Source organism: Syngnathus floridae, chromosome 1 (genome assembly GCF_059516105.1).
Source record: "Syngnathus floridae isolate MCC-2025c chromosome 1, RoL_Sflo_1.0, whole genome shotgun sequence".
In the NCBI taxonomy this organism is placed as follows: domain Eukaryota; kingdom Metazoa; phylum Chordata; class Actinopteri; order Syngnathiformes; family Syngnathidae; genus Syngnathus; species Syngnathus floridae.
Window position 1 is genome coordinate 17,610,508 of NC_142413.1, and position 15,338 is coordinate 17,625,845.

Genomic DNA, 15,338 nt, shown 5'->3' on the forward strand with positions numbered 1-15,338 from the left:
CTGCCACCAGTCATAGTGCACTGGTGCCTGGCAGAGGGAGCTGCACTTCAGCCTCCTGCTTTGCTGGGCCTTCTGGACCCTCGGGGTTGTAGGGCTTGGAGTGTCGGGGGGGCACCAGCCTCATGCCACCAGCCGCACCTGTCTTGCTCCAGGCGTAAGAGTGTGAATGATTGAGGACACGCGCGTTAACTCAAATGTACCCAAATGTACTTTAATGTGCACATGCACAGACGCGCACACGCACGCACGCACACACACACACATGCGCCCCCCTCCCCCCCCCCCCCCCCCCCCCCACACACACACACACATGTCCGAAATGTCCATCTGCCGCTGTATGGTGTGAATGCTGCTGAGTCAAGCCTACACATTGTGCCAAAAATAGTATATTTATATTTTATGGGTGCATAATCATATTTATTCTTAAAAAGTGTGATTTCTTCTAGAAGCTATGTTGATTATTTTGCAGTTCACTCAGCTTTGTCTGTAGCAACTACATTCTTCTGATTCACAATTGCCATTTCAGATATCTGCAACATATAAATTGTCACTCTGCTGTTCATTTGTTTGGGGTTTTCTCACATCAAAGCTTCACAGATACACACAAACGTGAATCAAATAAAACTGTGAACGACTTGAAGACATCTGTAATTGAACCTCCGTACACATGAAGAGCAAAAGTGATGTGATTTCTCAAGCGATATGAAATCCCGATAGCACTAGTAGTCAGAAAGCAGTTGCTGATATTTACAGTCTTAACTCCGAATAGTCAAACGTAACTTTCAAATGTTAAATCCGCTCGCTGTATAAGTGAAACCATGGAATTGCCCGTAAGATCGTAGCATTTACTTCAGAATCCAATCAGATTGCTCAAAAGCCCCAGAGGACGTACCTGGGTGATAGCGAGAATTTCTTTGAAAATAATGTAATCTTTTGTGTACATTTCACTAACTAACATCTCTTGGCATTCTTTCATAATTTCTGGAGGCAGCGTAGATACATCAATTTGCTTAATAGTCTTAATTTTATGTACTCTACACAGATCTAAAACTTTAGTTGTGCATCTTAAAGATGATTTTTAATCACCGAATAAGCATACGTTTTAATTTTTTATTGTGCTTGTTTACTCTGTTAAACCAACTCCAATTTTGATGTTAAATTTTAGTTGTACTGTCTAAAGAAGATGAATTAGAACTGGGAAAAGATTTTAATAGAGCAATGGAAAATCATGAGGGAGTACATGCACTTTAAATATAGCTGTGCACACACACACACGCACACGCACACGCACACACACACACGCACACGCACACGGAGGCATTTTGCTGTGAGGCGTGAAAGAGCGAGAGCTAAGTGAGGCCACTCCTGAGCGCTGTCCTCTATATTGATTTCCCATTATCAATGCTCCCTCCCAGTGGAGTCATTAGTGGCGGGATCAAACAGACAGACAGAGATGCAGACGAATACCAGTCACTTACACCAGCACAGGGAGATCACCTTACCTCCCCCAGGGTAGGAAGGCCAAAGTGGAGCAGAGGAAACGAGGGGAAAAGAGGATGGATGGCGAGGAGGGGGTACAGTGGACGGACGAGTGCAATGGGGGAACAGATGGAGATGGCAGGGAGGAAGAGGAAGGAGGTGTGGTTTCACAGTGGAATGTTCACATGGAAGATGCCCTGTGATTACTTTATTTGGGTCCCTTGTCTTTTGGAGCCCAGGCTTTGTCACCTCCTCGAAAAACTTTTTGCTTTCACATGAGAGCGGCAACTTATTTGTCAAGGCTCGAATGGTCACTCATTTTGGGTAAGGATGCAATGATGAATGGTAGTCATGAAGCCCCAGTGAGTGAATGGAATATGAAACACGAGACGCTCATTGTGCCGCCGCCACACTTTATCATGTTTTTATTCTCCATGGATTTAATGAACTTATACTTGGAATCAGCTCCATCCGTCTTATTCACGTCTGCCTGCAGGCCAGCCTTGGGGGTAGTGGTCAGAAACACACACACACATGCACACACACGCCACTCAGACGGGGGTGACCCTGGTCTGCCCCCCTGCTGACCCCCAATCTGTTCCCCAAACTCACACCATGAGAGTCAGGGGCACTCTGGGATGGACATGCGCACACACACATGCTGGCTGGCATTTAGTTCAATGTGTGATGTGACGAATATCTCCTCAGACAGTGCCATGTGTAGGCAACGTGCGTACGGACACTGTGTGTATGTCTTAGTGTGTGCGCTGCCGTACCCTTTGCCCCCTCCCACTGGTGTTAATTGATTCTTGGTGAACTTTGCTGATTGGTGTGAGGACCCCCAGAGGCTGGCCTTGTCTCTGCTGATGCCCCACCACTTCTCATTTGTGTGGCACCTTTTTACACACACACACACACACACACACACACACACACATGCTTGCAGTAGGCCACACACTGTATAAATATACAATCTATGGTATATCTCTATCGCTCTATATATGTGTGTGTGTGTGTGCGTGTGTGTGTGTGTGTGTGTGTGTGTGTGTGTGTGTGTGTGTGTGTGCGTGCGTGTGCGTGTGCGTGTGTGTGCATGTATATGCCAGACACACGCACGTGCACGCACACACGCACACACACATGCACGTATGCACACGCACATATGTCTATCAGGGGGATTTCACACCCTGGTAAAGAGGAAGCTGGCTAGCTGACACGAGCAGATTGCAGATCATGAGACGCTTCATAGGAAGAAAAAAGTGTGTTTTTGAGGTGTGTGATGAACAATATAGGTGTGTGTAGGTGTGTGTGGTTGTGTACGTGGGAGGAGGATGAGGAGCCAGAAAGACAGTAAGAGAGATGAATCTCCGCTTATTAATTTCCAGCCGCGGCCCCTCTGTGAGATGTTAATATAGGGCTGATTGTGGCTAATTTCTTATTAATTGCCATCAGCGAGTACACAGTGGCCGGTAATGTGGCTAATTTGTTTAAATGAATTTGGTTATCTGCGGCATGTTAATTGCTGCAGGTGGCCAGCAATATACCCCTCTGCCACACACACACACACGCACACACACTTTGTTTATGGCAAGATATTTTACTTCTATTTCAAACCTCAGATTTACCAAACATCACAATGCAGTAGGAATTTTTGATCAATTATATTCATACTACGTCTTTGGCTTTTTTGAAGAAGTTATGTTGTTGCAGTTTGGTTGAGCTTGGAGGTTCCACTGTTGAGATAAACCTTGGTGTCCAAATATTGGGACAATACTTTGGTTACCTTTAAAGCTACATGAGTGTGAAAATGATTGAAAAACACTTCTCGTAATTGTGCAAAATTTGATGGGCACACCAATTGATTATTTGAATAATTATTTAAATTGTTGATTTTCCTGGAAATGATTGTTGATTTGTGAATGAATCAAACGAGACACAATGGAATGCCGTTCTTGGTTGCACCGGATGGCATTGAGTCAGTCTCAACCAGTTTGTCATCTGAAGAACAATAACACCTTTAGATACGCAATGCTTCTCGCACAATGCACTGAGCATCCAACAGTTCCTGTCTGAGATATGTACTGGAGCAATCTCGCTACATACCACACCTGGCTGTGTGTGATAATTTTTTCCCACTTTCCCAAGCTCACGGGAGTCATGTTGTGGTATGTGTTTGTTTCTGTGCGAGTAGATATGGTAGTTTGATCTGAAAATAAAAGCTCACATGCCAAAGTCTACCTGTAAGTCTAGAAAGCCCGTTGCTGCGTCGTTGCACTATTAATAAATTCGTCATCAGCTTCATTACGCCTCCACCTCCCCCGTCCGTCTCCATGTCCACACAAAGGGGACAGAGGGACGCATAACTCCTTTCCTTTTGTTTGAGTGTTTATGGCTTCCGTAAGAGGCTTCAACGACCACTGAGGAACCGGAAGATACACAATCCAAATCCCTCTATAAAAGAGGAGATACCCTCTGGGCAGCTATAGCTCATAGTTGGCCTGATTTAGTGGCAGCCATGGAATCTGGGCTTGAATAAAGACAGAGTGAGAGAGAGAGAGAAGGAACCATAGCTCCCCATGTGATAAATAGCCCAGGCTCCCTCTATTACATTAGCCGTCCGGGCCGATAGATTGCGAGCCCAATAGACCCGGACGTATGCGATTGGTTTCTCATATAAAAGTTGCATATTAAATTCCTTCACAGGACTGTGTCCCCCAAGCAGGAAGGAGGGAAGAGTTGGAGAGAAGCTGGAAAAGAAAAAGAAAGAGTTTTCCGTGGCAAAGAATAGATGATGGCAGGCTAGGGGATGTATAGCTGCGTGGTAGGAAAGACAAATTGTGATGTCATGTATTTAATAAGTTCATGGATATTGGGTGAAGAGTGCTTCTCTCCATCCATTTAATCAGTATCGCTTCCCAATGAAGATTTCTTCCTTTCACTCCCGCCCATCGCTTGCCGTCCGTGCTGCAGCTGCTCTCGTATGCTAACAGCCCATCTAATTGTTTCTCAGCTCATTAGCATGCGGATGCTTTAATAGTAATTAATCCGTCATTTGTCGACAAGCAAACACGGGCCGTTGAGGTTTCTCTCGAGGTGTACGCTCATAATGTACTCGTCAATGGAGAGTGTACCCTGCTAATTTAGCTCATCACAGTTAATTGGTTGTTAAGTGCCGTTAATTACCAAGCAGGCAGGGGGATTTAGGTCATCAGAAAGAAAGGGGACAACAATGACTGGCCCCTCGCCTGCCTTAATGGCTTTTATATGAACTTTTGAAAAGTGGGATAAATGACTAAACACTGACCCGCTTCGCTTTTCTGTCTGATCACTTCTCCTTGCTTCCCTCCATTTGCTGTCCCTTCCGCCGTTGCTGCCTCACTGTCTCTTTCTCCAGATATTAACTCATTAAGTTTTTTTCATTATTTTTAATAAAAGATGAGTTATGGCTTCAGCCTCACTGAGGCAACATCCCCCAACCTCCTCCTCCTCCTCCTCCTCTTGCTCCCTCCTCCTTCATCCATTCTTCAGCGCCCCACCGCACATCTCTCCTTCCTCGTCGGCCATATTGTGCTTCCGCCAAATCCGTTTGACCCCCAAACTGCAGCCAGTGACCCCTGCGTTGCTGGTTTCAACCTTCTGTCCATCTTCTTTGCTTTCGCCCCCCTCGACCGAATCGATCAATCATCTCTATTCCTCATAGCTCTGAAAAGTGTTTAGATGGCATTCATAAGATTTATGATTCATGATGCTCTTCCTGTGTGTGTGTGTGTGTGTGTGTGTGTGTGTGTGCGTGTGTGTGTGCGCGCGTGTGTACAAAGGGAGAAAGAAGAGAAGAAAAGGAGGAGGGCTTGTCGATGACACCGTTGAATAATGACAATATTTATGATTGATAGCTTCTATAGAGATACTTATATATGAGTGTGTGATTCTGACTGCAAGCCTTTTTTTTTCTAAAACCCTCCCTCACATAAATGTTTTGTCTAGGAAATAATGATGAATGGTTTTCATGTAGCGTGAGCAGTCCGTATGGCCATCGTTCCAAACGAGACAGAGGGATGGATGCCTTGAGTGACCAACAGAGCGAAGCGTGATGTACGGCAGTGGACCTACAGGCGCTCTTAAAGATGAAAGCATCATAAATACAATTGTAATTGCTGTCCATTGAAGAATTTGTGAAACTTTCTGAACACGTCAACCACACAGGTTTTTAAGACATGATAGCAGCGTTTAAAGCGATTTCTGCTGAGTGTTTGCCATTTCCCCCACGTAAACCCTTCCCAAAGCACTTGGATGGCTGGATTCGTAGTGGTTACTTTTTATTGTGGTTGTAAACTATCTCCTGTTTTGCTCGCCACTTGATAGGGTACAACATTGCAACCAAATGGTCGACAACGATATTGTTTTGGAGAGTTTTGTCAAAGAGAGTAGTGAGTTCTTCTTCGTCATTGGTCTGAGCCACATTTGTGGTCCAGGACTACTTTGGTGTTTTTTTTAATTTTTATTTTAAATATAAATATTGTTTAAAAATATACAGTACTGTACGATGTGGATCGACATTGTCCCAGCTATGCCTCCTGTAAAACCTGATTTTGCCGTCACTGGTGAATGTGATTTAAAATGTAACTGTGGATAAAGTGGTTGTAATTTGAGCATTTTTATGAGTAAATATTATCCGGTGGCTGATTTCTAGACGATGTGAACTGAATCGAGTAAAATTAAAGAGATTGATGGGTGTAAAAGTCTTTCTACAATCTGGTTAAGAAATGAAGTTGTAATTTATAATGATTAAACAGCCTGGAGGAGGATGTACCGTGGAGAAAAGAAAAATATAGTTATGGTTAACTTTAGTAGCACACGAGAAAAGACTAAATACACAGCACGTTCCAAAAGTTAACGCCTTTTCAGTTTTCTGGTTATACTAATTCAGCCTTCATAAAAAATTGGGAAATAGTTGAAGATCTACTCTGGAAGGAAGGAAGGAAGGAAGGAAGGAAGGAAGGAAGGAAGGAAGGAAGGAAGGAAGGAAGGAAGGAAGGAAGGAAGGAAGGAAGGAAGGAAGGAAGGAAGGAAGGATTCTCATATGGACACAGTCGTGTAGACTTTACACTCCAGAAATGTTTCCTTTCATTTCTCTTTAGCTTTTGACTGGAGACCACCTCCCACCCTGTTAAGTGCCCATTAAACAAAAAAACACTCTCACAGGGTCTTCAAGGAAAGCTCAGATGGGATTGTTTGGTAAGCCTACACATGTTTTTCTTCCCTACTTACTGTCCCCAAGAGCACAGTGACCTCTGTAAGTGTTTAAACGACTTTTCATATGGCTTGGTGCTGCAGGTGAGTAGACCAACCTGGGGAGAAGATCCTGGGTGAGCGATGTGAACTAAGAAATTGAGATCCATTGTGACATCCATCCTGTGAGAAAACCTCTAGTCTGATGAAAACAATATTAAAATCCCATGGGCATCAGGACAGTTATTGCTCATCATCTGTCCTAAACATCGTGGTTCTTTTTCCAGAACTTTATCTCATATCCTCAGAGTACTTTTGGTTCTCAGCCAGAATGACCATCAGGGTCTTGTTTACGTCTCTCACCATGGCACTTTGCACCCGATTACTTCGTTTGACCCACAGCCAGCTCGAGGAAGACCTTAATGCCTTTATTACATTTCTTGTTCATTAGATTTAACACAGATTTGAACGCTAGTTAAACGTATGTAGAAACATACAGACAAGACAATTGGGGCACCTCTGTTACATTTTAAGCATGACAACAGGTCATGAATATTTGTCATATTTCATTTTAATCAATTTACACTTGTATCTAAAAAGTATTAGCTTTTTGCATGAAACTAACATAACATACAGTCTGTGAGAATATTTGCAATGGTTTGGAAAGCATGTATTCAAAGCTGTAAATAGAGCAACTATATGAAGTAAAAAGTAGTAAGATACTGTATTTCTGATACTATAAATTGATAGAGTACATTTGCCAACATTCTCGTCAAAGAGTCATTGGAAATAAATGTACTCATGCATTTGCAGTACAATGCAGTACATTCCATGCTACATATTCCAATAACACAGACTTGTTACAATACATCAAGTGATAATGAGGTCACTTTAATAGCAATGCTTTGTTTTAGACCAGTATAGTACGCTGGCCATATAGTCACAGTTCATCTTGTGGTACTTGATGCTACCACAAGAGGACGCACTTGTCTTAAACGTCCAGCTGCACTGCTTGTGCTAAAGGGCCAGTATGTTGGTGAACATATTAAGTCCTTCAGGGATCTGCCAGGAAGACTCTATTTGCCGTCAGTTGCCATAGTCCATGTCCATTGATGTTTCTTGAGTGTGAAGAGAGGTGGTGCTACAGAGGTCTTTCGTTTCCACTCTTAGATTAAGACTACAGCGTGTGACAACTGGCATTAACGTGAGACTGAAATTCGGGCCTCTCATTTTTGGTCGTTACATGAGGAACCCACAAAAGCCAAGTCAAGTCAAGTTTGTTTGTATATCCCTAAATCACAAGCAGTCTCAAAGGGCTTCACATAGACAAACAATTGACAATTATTCTCAAAGCATCCCCTGATCTTAAGCTCCCAAAAGGGCAAGGAAAAACAAAAAAAAATCCTTCCAGGGGAAAAATGAGAAACATTGAGAAGGGACCACAGATGGAAGGATCCCCACTTTCAGGATCACCAGGCTGCAATGGATGCAGAGAGGGCACATAAAATACGTAATGTGAAAATCAATGAAAAAGTGGATGTGCAAGTCAAAGCGAAGCGCTGCCGGAGGTGCCCTCGATTGTCCTGGCAAAAGCAAAAATGAAAATGAATCTCCTCAATTTACAATAGCTTTTATTGCTGTTTAGTGCAATGCAATTATTAATGGGGTAATCTTGGTAATTCTCAAGCATTCTAAATTGTTTTATTATTTATTTTTCAGCCGCAGATTTAGTACACTGACTAACATAGCATCGAAAACATCTCTGTGTGTCATCACTGATGCTGGAGTGGTTCATTTTCTTGGCATGCATGTAGGCAGCGCGTGTTCAGTTTTCACTCAGTGACTGTGGGTGCCTTCTATAATGTGCCCTGTAACTGACTAGCGGTTGAGTCAGCTCACATAGGTGGTGACTATCAACGATCGTCCGCATTGCAGAGAGCATATTAGTTTACCTTTTAACCTCCATCAAAATCGCTGTCAGTTGTGCCCTTTACAAATTGGGTCATGCTTGTGTTAGTCCTGCTATTTGTCTCTTGTGGCATGAAGTTGTGAACAGTTTGACCCGCCCTGCAGCTGGCAGATGCGTGTCCACACAGCAGCGTGACCTCCATGAGCTGTTCTCTGCCTAAAGTAGAGGAACATCAAACAAAGGCAACAATTGCCAATTAACATTTTATTGTCGAAAAGTAAACAAAATCCACGGTCAAACTCAAAGCTATGAGATTTCATCAAGTGAACTTTCTTTCAGCATGACTTTTCTCATTCATAAATACTTTTGTAGAATTTCAACTAGAACCAATTAATAAGAACCCAATTGATTTTGGATGGTACCCAACAAGACATAGATGGTAGAAGGTAGAGTTGTCCCAATCATGTGATCTGCAATCAGGGTCACTCACAATTTCCAGTTGATCGATATCGGCTAAAAAGGTCTTTTTTTTGTTCCCCACTAGTCTTCAAAGTTTTAAGGATCATTTACCATTACTGCAGAAAAGCTATTGATCTTGAATATCCTCCAAAGTCATATGATCAACATCTTAGCATGATCTGTCAGCAAATTTATAACAATGTTGGCATTGGCAATTTGGCTAAATTACTGTTATTTTAAATGTTGGCTTGTACATCCTGTATCTCAGAATTCTGAAGCTGAAATACTTATTTCGCCAAAGAATGTTAGGATGAATCTTCTTGAGTTGGAACAATATGTGATCCAAGAAGCTAAGGTGAACATTCATAAAGGTACATGTTTTTGTAGTAGAACTGTTCTCAGGCTGCAATTCAGAGCCTACGCTTATTGATTTTGCTTTATTAAAGAAATGCTTCTCCGAAATAACCTTTCACATAACGTGTATGTATACCTGCTATTGTTTCGGTGGCAGAAGTATGTCTGCTCCTCCACCCACTGTATGTCGGCCAACGACATCTCAGTAGGTGCGTGTAGGCGGACCTGAAGTCCCTGTTAAGAGCTCCGTAGAGGATGGGATTGAGGGCTGAGTTGGCATAACCCAGCCACAGCACGATGGAAAATTCTGGCACTTTGTTAGGGTCGGGATTCTCCTGTAGGCCAAGCGCCGTGAACAGGATAAAGTAAGGCAGCCAGCACACCACAAAGGCTCCTATCACTGCAGCGAGCGTCACTGTGGCCTTGTGCTCCCGCAGTGCCGATGCCGGGACACTGGAGAGGACAGTTGTGACAGCCGATTGGTGGCTCGTGTAGGTGGTGATGCACGTGGGCCGAGCACTGACGATGCGCTTGATCTGTGCCCGTGCGATGCGAAGTATTCTCAGGTAAGTGCAGCACATGACCAGCAAGGGCAGATAGAAGGTGAGAAGCGAGTCGGTCAGCACGTACGGCCTGTTGAGCTCAAAGCGACATGTCCTCTCGGGAGTATGCTGATCGTAGTTTTGCACTGTCCCATTGACGGTGTTCCAGCCCATGTAGATGGGCAAGAAGGACACAGCCACCGACACAGTCCAGACGCTTGCCATGGCCACAAATACTCTCCAAGGCAAAACCAGGGAGCTGTATCTGAGCGGCATTGTAACGGCCAAATAGCGGTCCATACTTATGGCCAGCAGCGTAAGAATGGAGGCGGTGCAGAGCATGACGTCCATGGAGATGTAGAAGTTGCAGAAGACCGGGCCCAAAGGCCAGTCGTCGGTGAGTTGCAGGTGGGCCGAGAAGGGCAGCACGGCCAGGCCGAGCAGAAGGTCGGTCACCGCCAGTGACACAATGAAGCAGTTGGTCAGACAGCGAAGGCGTCGTGAAGCGCACACCGCCAGGCACACCAGCACATTGCCGATGATGGTCAGAAGGATTAGAAGGGTCAGGATGAGACCCACTGCTATTTTGGACAGCATGGCTGCTTGGCTTGCACAAGATTCAGCCTTGTAACATCCTGATTTTTTACCCTTCAATTAACCAATACATAAAATCTATCAAAGATGCATTTAATTCCATGTGCAGTATGTGTGCTTTCAATGATCAGGCTTCTTGCAGTCTCATCCAAGTGACTCCATGTCTCTCTGTACTCTCAGTGTAAGATGACTGTAGAGGTGGAATCCATTGTTCCATGTTGTGGTCCTGAAGGCAGAGATCTTCACCGGTGTTGAATCTAGTGAATGGCTTCAAGCACACCGTCTTCCATGGCTTTACTACCATCTAGTGGGCAGAAAGTGACAAAACAATCAAGTGAGACATTATTTTCATCCAGTTGAGCATTTGACAATAAGGATATTTTGGTGTTTATTTCTATGTTGTGTGAAGTTTTTAATACTTCCGATGGAGAACCAAAACCTCCACTTAGCGCAAATGAAGAAAATAATACTGAATCTTGAAATCAAAAGTGAGCATAATTGAACAGGCAGAAAGGTAATGTGGAATATCTATCTGGGAATTGTTTTAGACTTTCAGCTGAATTTTCAAATTAAATTATTTGATTTGCCAAACCATTGGGCGAATATGTGTTATTTGAAGATAACTGCTCAAAAGTACTGAAACTGCTTGAAAGAACTTAAAGATAAAAAAGATAGTCACTGACGTATCTTAAACCAATACATGATTGCAAGTAATTCTATGTTATTAATTTCCACAATGTAAAGTTTGTGTTTAAATGCTTTAATTCCTTCATCTTTCTGTACTCTCAATCCACCAGAGCTGCATCAAATGAAAACTGTCATTCCATTTTGCAAGATAACATTTGCTCAGTAGTTTGCTTGTGCTACATTTATCAACCACTGGGATTAATTCAGCTGGTTTGTATGTTGACACAGTCTACTGCAAAAGCGTTTGTCCGCTTTCCTGTTTAATTCACTGACTGGCCTCCAAAGTGTAGGTATCTATGCAATCTAATGAGATCAATACCAAAGCTGTCGAGTACCATCCCTTTGCAACAAATTTAATGCTATGTCTCAGTTATCAGAGTGCTGTAAAGTCCTGTTAATTGTGTTTTAGCGCACTTGCGGACATTCATGACAATGTCGAATACATTAATGTTATGGATTGGCTTTGTATTAGTGTGTAAGGGCACACAGAGATAGTTGTAGTATTTTTCTGCTCTAGTAGAGCATTAAAACAACAACAAAGTGATATGAAAAGGCATCTATAGATATCTTTTAAGAATGGCATTGTTAACTTTTTTTTGTTAACAATTATAGCAAAGGACACCAAATTGGACTCGCAAAAGCACTGCTAACAGTACTGTTCTGTGAGACGAAGTTTAAGGTTTTTGCTCCCATCTTGTCAGCAAAAACCCTGTCACAGGAAAAATATTTAAGATTTAGCCTGAATTTGTACAAGTAGGTTAGAACACATTGTAGAGCAAGTCAAGCACTATTCACAATATAATTAAAAAAAAGATAAAACATTAGTAGATACATAAAATGCATTATAATCTTCCCAAGTGATCTAATTTGACTTTCCCCCAACCTTTTGACTACAAATCAGTGTTTGACTACTTTTGGCACAACTGAGTGTCCAATTACCATAGGCCAGCCTACAAGGAGCTGAATAGCAAATTTCACAAGTGCTTGCGCCATGATTTCCATCAATTTGTTTTAAACAGTTTCCCTTTATCTAGCTATCTTTATATGGTTACATTTTGACATCATGAGAACTAGACAGCGCCGACTCCCTCCTCATTGAGAGGTTTTAAACAGGATCCGGTTCTCAGAGTGAAGCAGCCCCTGGTCTTAGTACGGATATCACCGTATCATCTGCAGGTTGCAAAAAAAACCCAACCTTTTTGCCATTGAGCTCCTGTTTAAAGAATATCAAGATGTGCAGAAAGTATTTAAACATGTAACAGTTGAACAAGAAGTTTAGAGTAGATCAAATTAAGTTCATCTGTAAATTGTCACGCATTTTCAGTTTATCTTGAAATCTCACCCATAGGCCAAATATTAACACGTTTTTTGTGAGTAGTGTAATTACATTTGGTGTTTGTAAGAAAAACACGTCAAGGCCATCATCTATTCCGGTGTGTGTGTGTGTGTGTGTGTGTGTGTGCGTGCGTGCGTGCGTGCGTGTGTGTGTGTGTATGTGTGTGTGTGTGTGTGTGAGCGTATGTGTGCGTGCGGGTGTTTGTGTGCTGTCCAGATTAAACATTTTAGAATGACGAAATAGACAACTTTGTTTCCATGCCTTCCGTCATTCAGCTCAAGTGCTTTGCAAAGGAGCCTTTAGGGCCCAATTTGCAGCATCTAGAATTCCCATCACTTCGTCGATTATTTATGGGAAAAAGATGAAGAGCAGCCACAAAGAACGTGCCGCTTTACCAGACATGATGTGACTTAGTGACGACGAGTAATGACGACTTCTCAGCTGCAAGGCAGCTTTTGATTTTTGAGATTCTCCAAATACCAAGTGCTCATTTGCAACCTTTTTTGAAATCTTTTTATTTATTTATTTATTTATTTTGCATCAGCCAGATGTGTCTTTTAGGAATATCCTCTCTTCCTCTGACTAATAAGCAAAAAACATCATGGAAATTGTCCAACATGTGGTGTGAAGTAAATTGCTTCAATGCTTATTGGGATGAATTGGATTGCTTCTTTGTAGCGGCAAGAATTCGTCTAATACTTACTTTGAAAATGTCGACAGAGCATCAAATTTGGCTTCATTCCCATTTCCTTTCCCTCTTTCATTAATTTACAGTATGTCATCACATTAAGGACATCCGCCATCCAAATGGCTGTGACGAAGGCAAGTGCCTTGAAATTGCAAGCAAAAGCAACTTACATCTCTAAAATTTGATCAGCACAATAAAACGATGCCTCGTTTTAGGTTTCTGGGTAAGAATGTACTATTTTACTTCTTTTTGTGACCTTTTCAGTATGCTAAGCATGAAAGCAAAAGGTATTGTTCAATTGCCAAGTTGATGTGATAAGTTTTAATTATTGTAAATGTGTGTTAGAAAAATACTTCCCGGTCTTACATAAAAAGCAATCAGATGAACTTTGATAATAATGTGTCAGTAACCAGACCTCATAACGTCATGTTAAAACCATTCTAATTGTAGGCTACCTGATGTATTTTTGGGTTTAATTGCAGTTGGCAGATCAACTCAACTGTGCATTCCCGGCCGACAACTGATATTGTCCTTCCGCTACTCGGCAATCTATGTGACTTGATGTTAGCTGGATGTTGTCAAGTTTTCTGTTTCCCTCTAGCAGTGGGGAACTCAAGTACACTCGTATCTCAATTTTATGCACACATCAATGGAAAAAAAAATAAAAAATAGTCCCAAAGCTTGTATGGCACGCATATCTCAGGGTGCCACTGTGGTTCCTTGGCACCAAGGCACAAGATGGTACTTTCATAATAGACTTGGCCTGAGCACAGAAACAGCAAAGAAATGAGTTCATATCAAAGATGAGCGAGCTGTGAATTGCAAATATTTGGAGGGATACTGACACTGAGGTCTGCGCTCTATTGTGGGCTTTTCTATTATTGAACATGTATGGATGATTACAGTATTGATGTGTGAGCCCTCGAGAGAAAAAGCGACACAGAGTTTGTGCCTCTGTAGCACACAGACTGTGTGCATCTTAGGTGTGAAAATGAACATAGCTCCAGAAAGAAGCACCATAGGGGACATAAAACACATGAAATATATATGTGTGCGAACAAATGGCACTCATAAGGGGATCAAGCTCATTATGTTGCCACTGACCTTAGCACACCTTTTGTTACGACAACATTGAAAGTTCCTTGCGGATTTTCTGCGCATTACAAATAAAATACCATTGTGAGGTTGAACCACATACTTTCTTTCTCGCTGGACCTAAAGATAAAGAACCTTCCGATGAACTGCAGTTGCTTCCAGTTATATGTGTATAATATCAGTATACAAGGAACATGTGTAGACATAGTTATTAACAACCTCAACCTTGACATTATCATTTCATCTCTTCTGTTTCCTCAAGCTGTCCTCATTTGACCCATTTTACTTCGCAGTCTGTGAAACCATCTTCCTTTTCCCTCTTTATCCCATTGTTTTTGCTATCTTTTCTTCATTGTCTGTTTTAGAATTCTTTTTATTCCCGCTAGATCTTCCTCAATGCCTTGAACCCTCCTCAGCATTCCAAATATGCACAGCCCGCATCAACCTTTCATCGAACCATGAACCTGAAAACTCATTTAAGACCTTCCCCTACCCCACCCGCACTTCCAATAATCATCAACTGATCCCACTTCCGATGAGTGGACTTTTCAAACTTTTCTTGAACATGCCATTCTAGACTCGACAATATAAGATACATATTGCCATTAATTCCCCATATTCTCTCCAATCGTAAATCACCTTCTTTATATCAAAAAATACCGCCTCCACACACTTTTTATTCACCTGTGCCTGCCTAATTTCATGCTCCACACACAACACTGGGTTCATTGTACTCCTCTACTTTGGTGTTGTCAAACATATCCTCTTATTTCACTTATTTCACACCAAGCTTGATCCATACTTGGTGCCAACCGTTAATTACCTTCTTCTATCAAGTTTTGCTTTTGTAAATGGTCCACGCTGAAGAGCTGCATTGTAATGTCCTCCAAATCCTCCCTTTTTGTATATTTTAGAATTTTCCTAACCTTTGCTTGCATCCTTTTTATAGGAAATCAAATTCTGGCC

At 42.2% G+C, this 15,338-nt stretch overlaps 2 protein-coding genes across 2 annotated transcripts in view; one reads left to right on the forward strand and one right to left on the reverse strand.

Moving 5' to 3' along the window:
- Window positions 1-15,338, forward strand: part of dock2 (dedicator of cytokinesis 2) — a 121,704-nt gene that overhangs the window by 7,285 nt on the left and 99,081 nt on the right. The window lies entirely within an intron of this gene.
- hrh2a (histamine receptor H2a) lies at window positions 8,664-10,569 on the reverse strand. The gene is made up of 2 exons (XM_088394845.1): window positions 9,567-10,569; window positions 8,664-8,833 (listed from the first exon to the last, which is right to left on the reverse strand). Exons 1-2 carry the CDS (start codon window positions 10,567-10,569, stop codon window positions 8,664-8,666), a joined length of 1,173 nt encoding a protein of 390 aa, XP_088250971.1.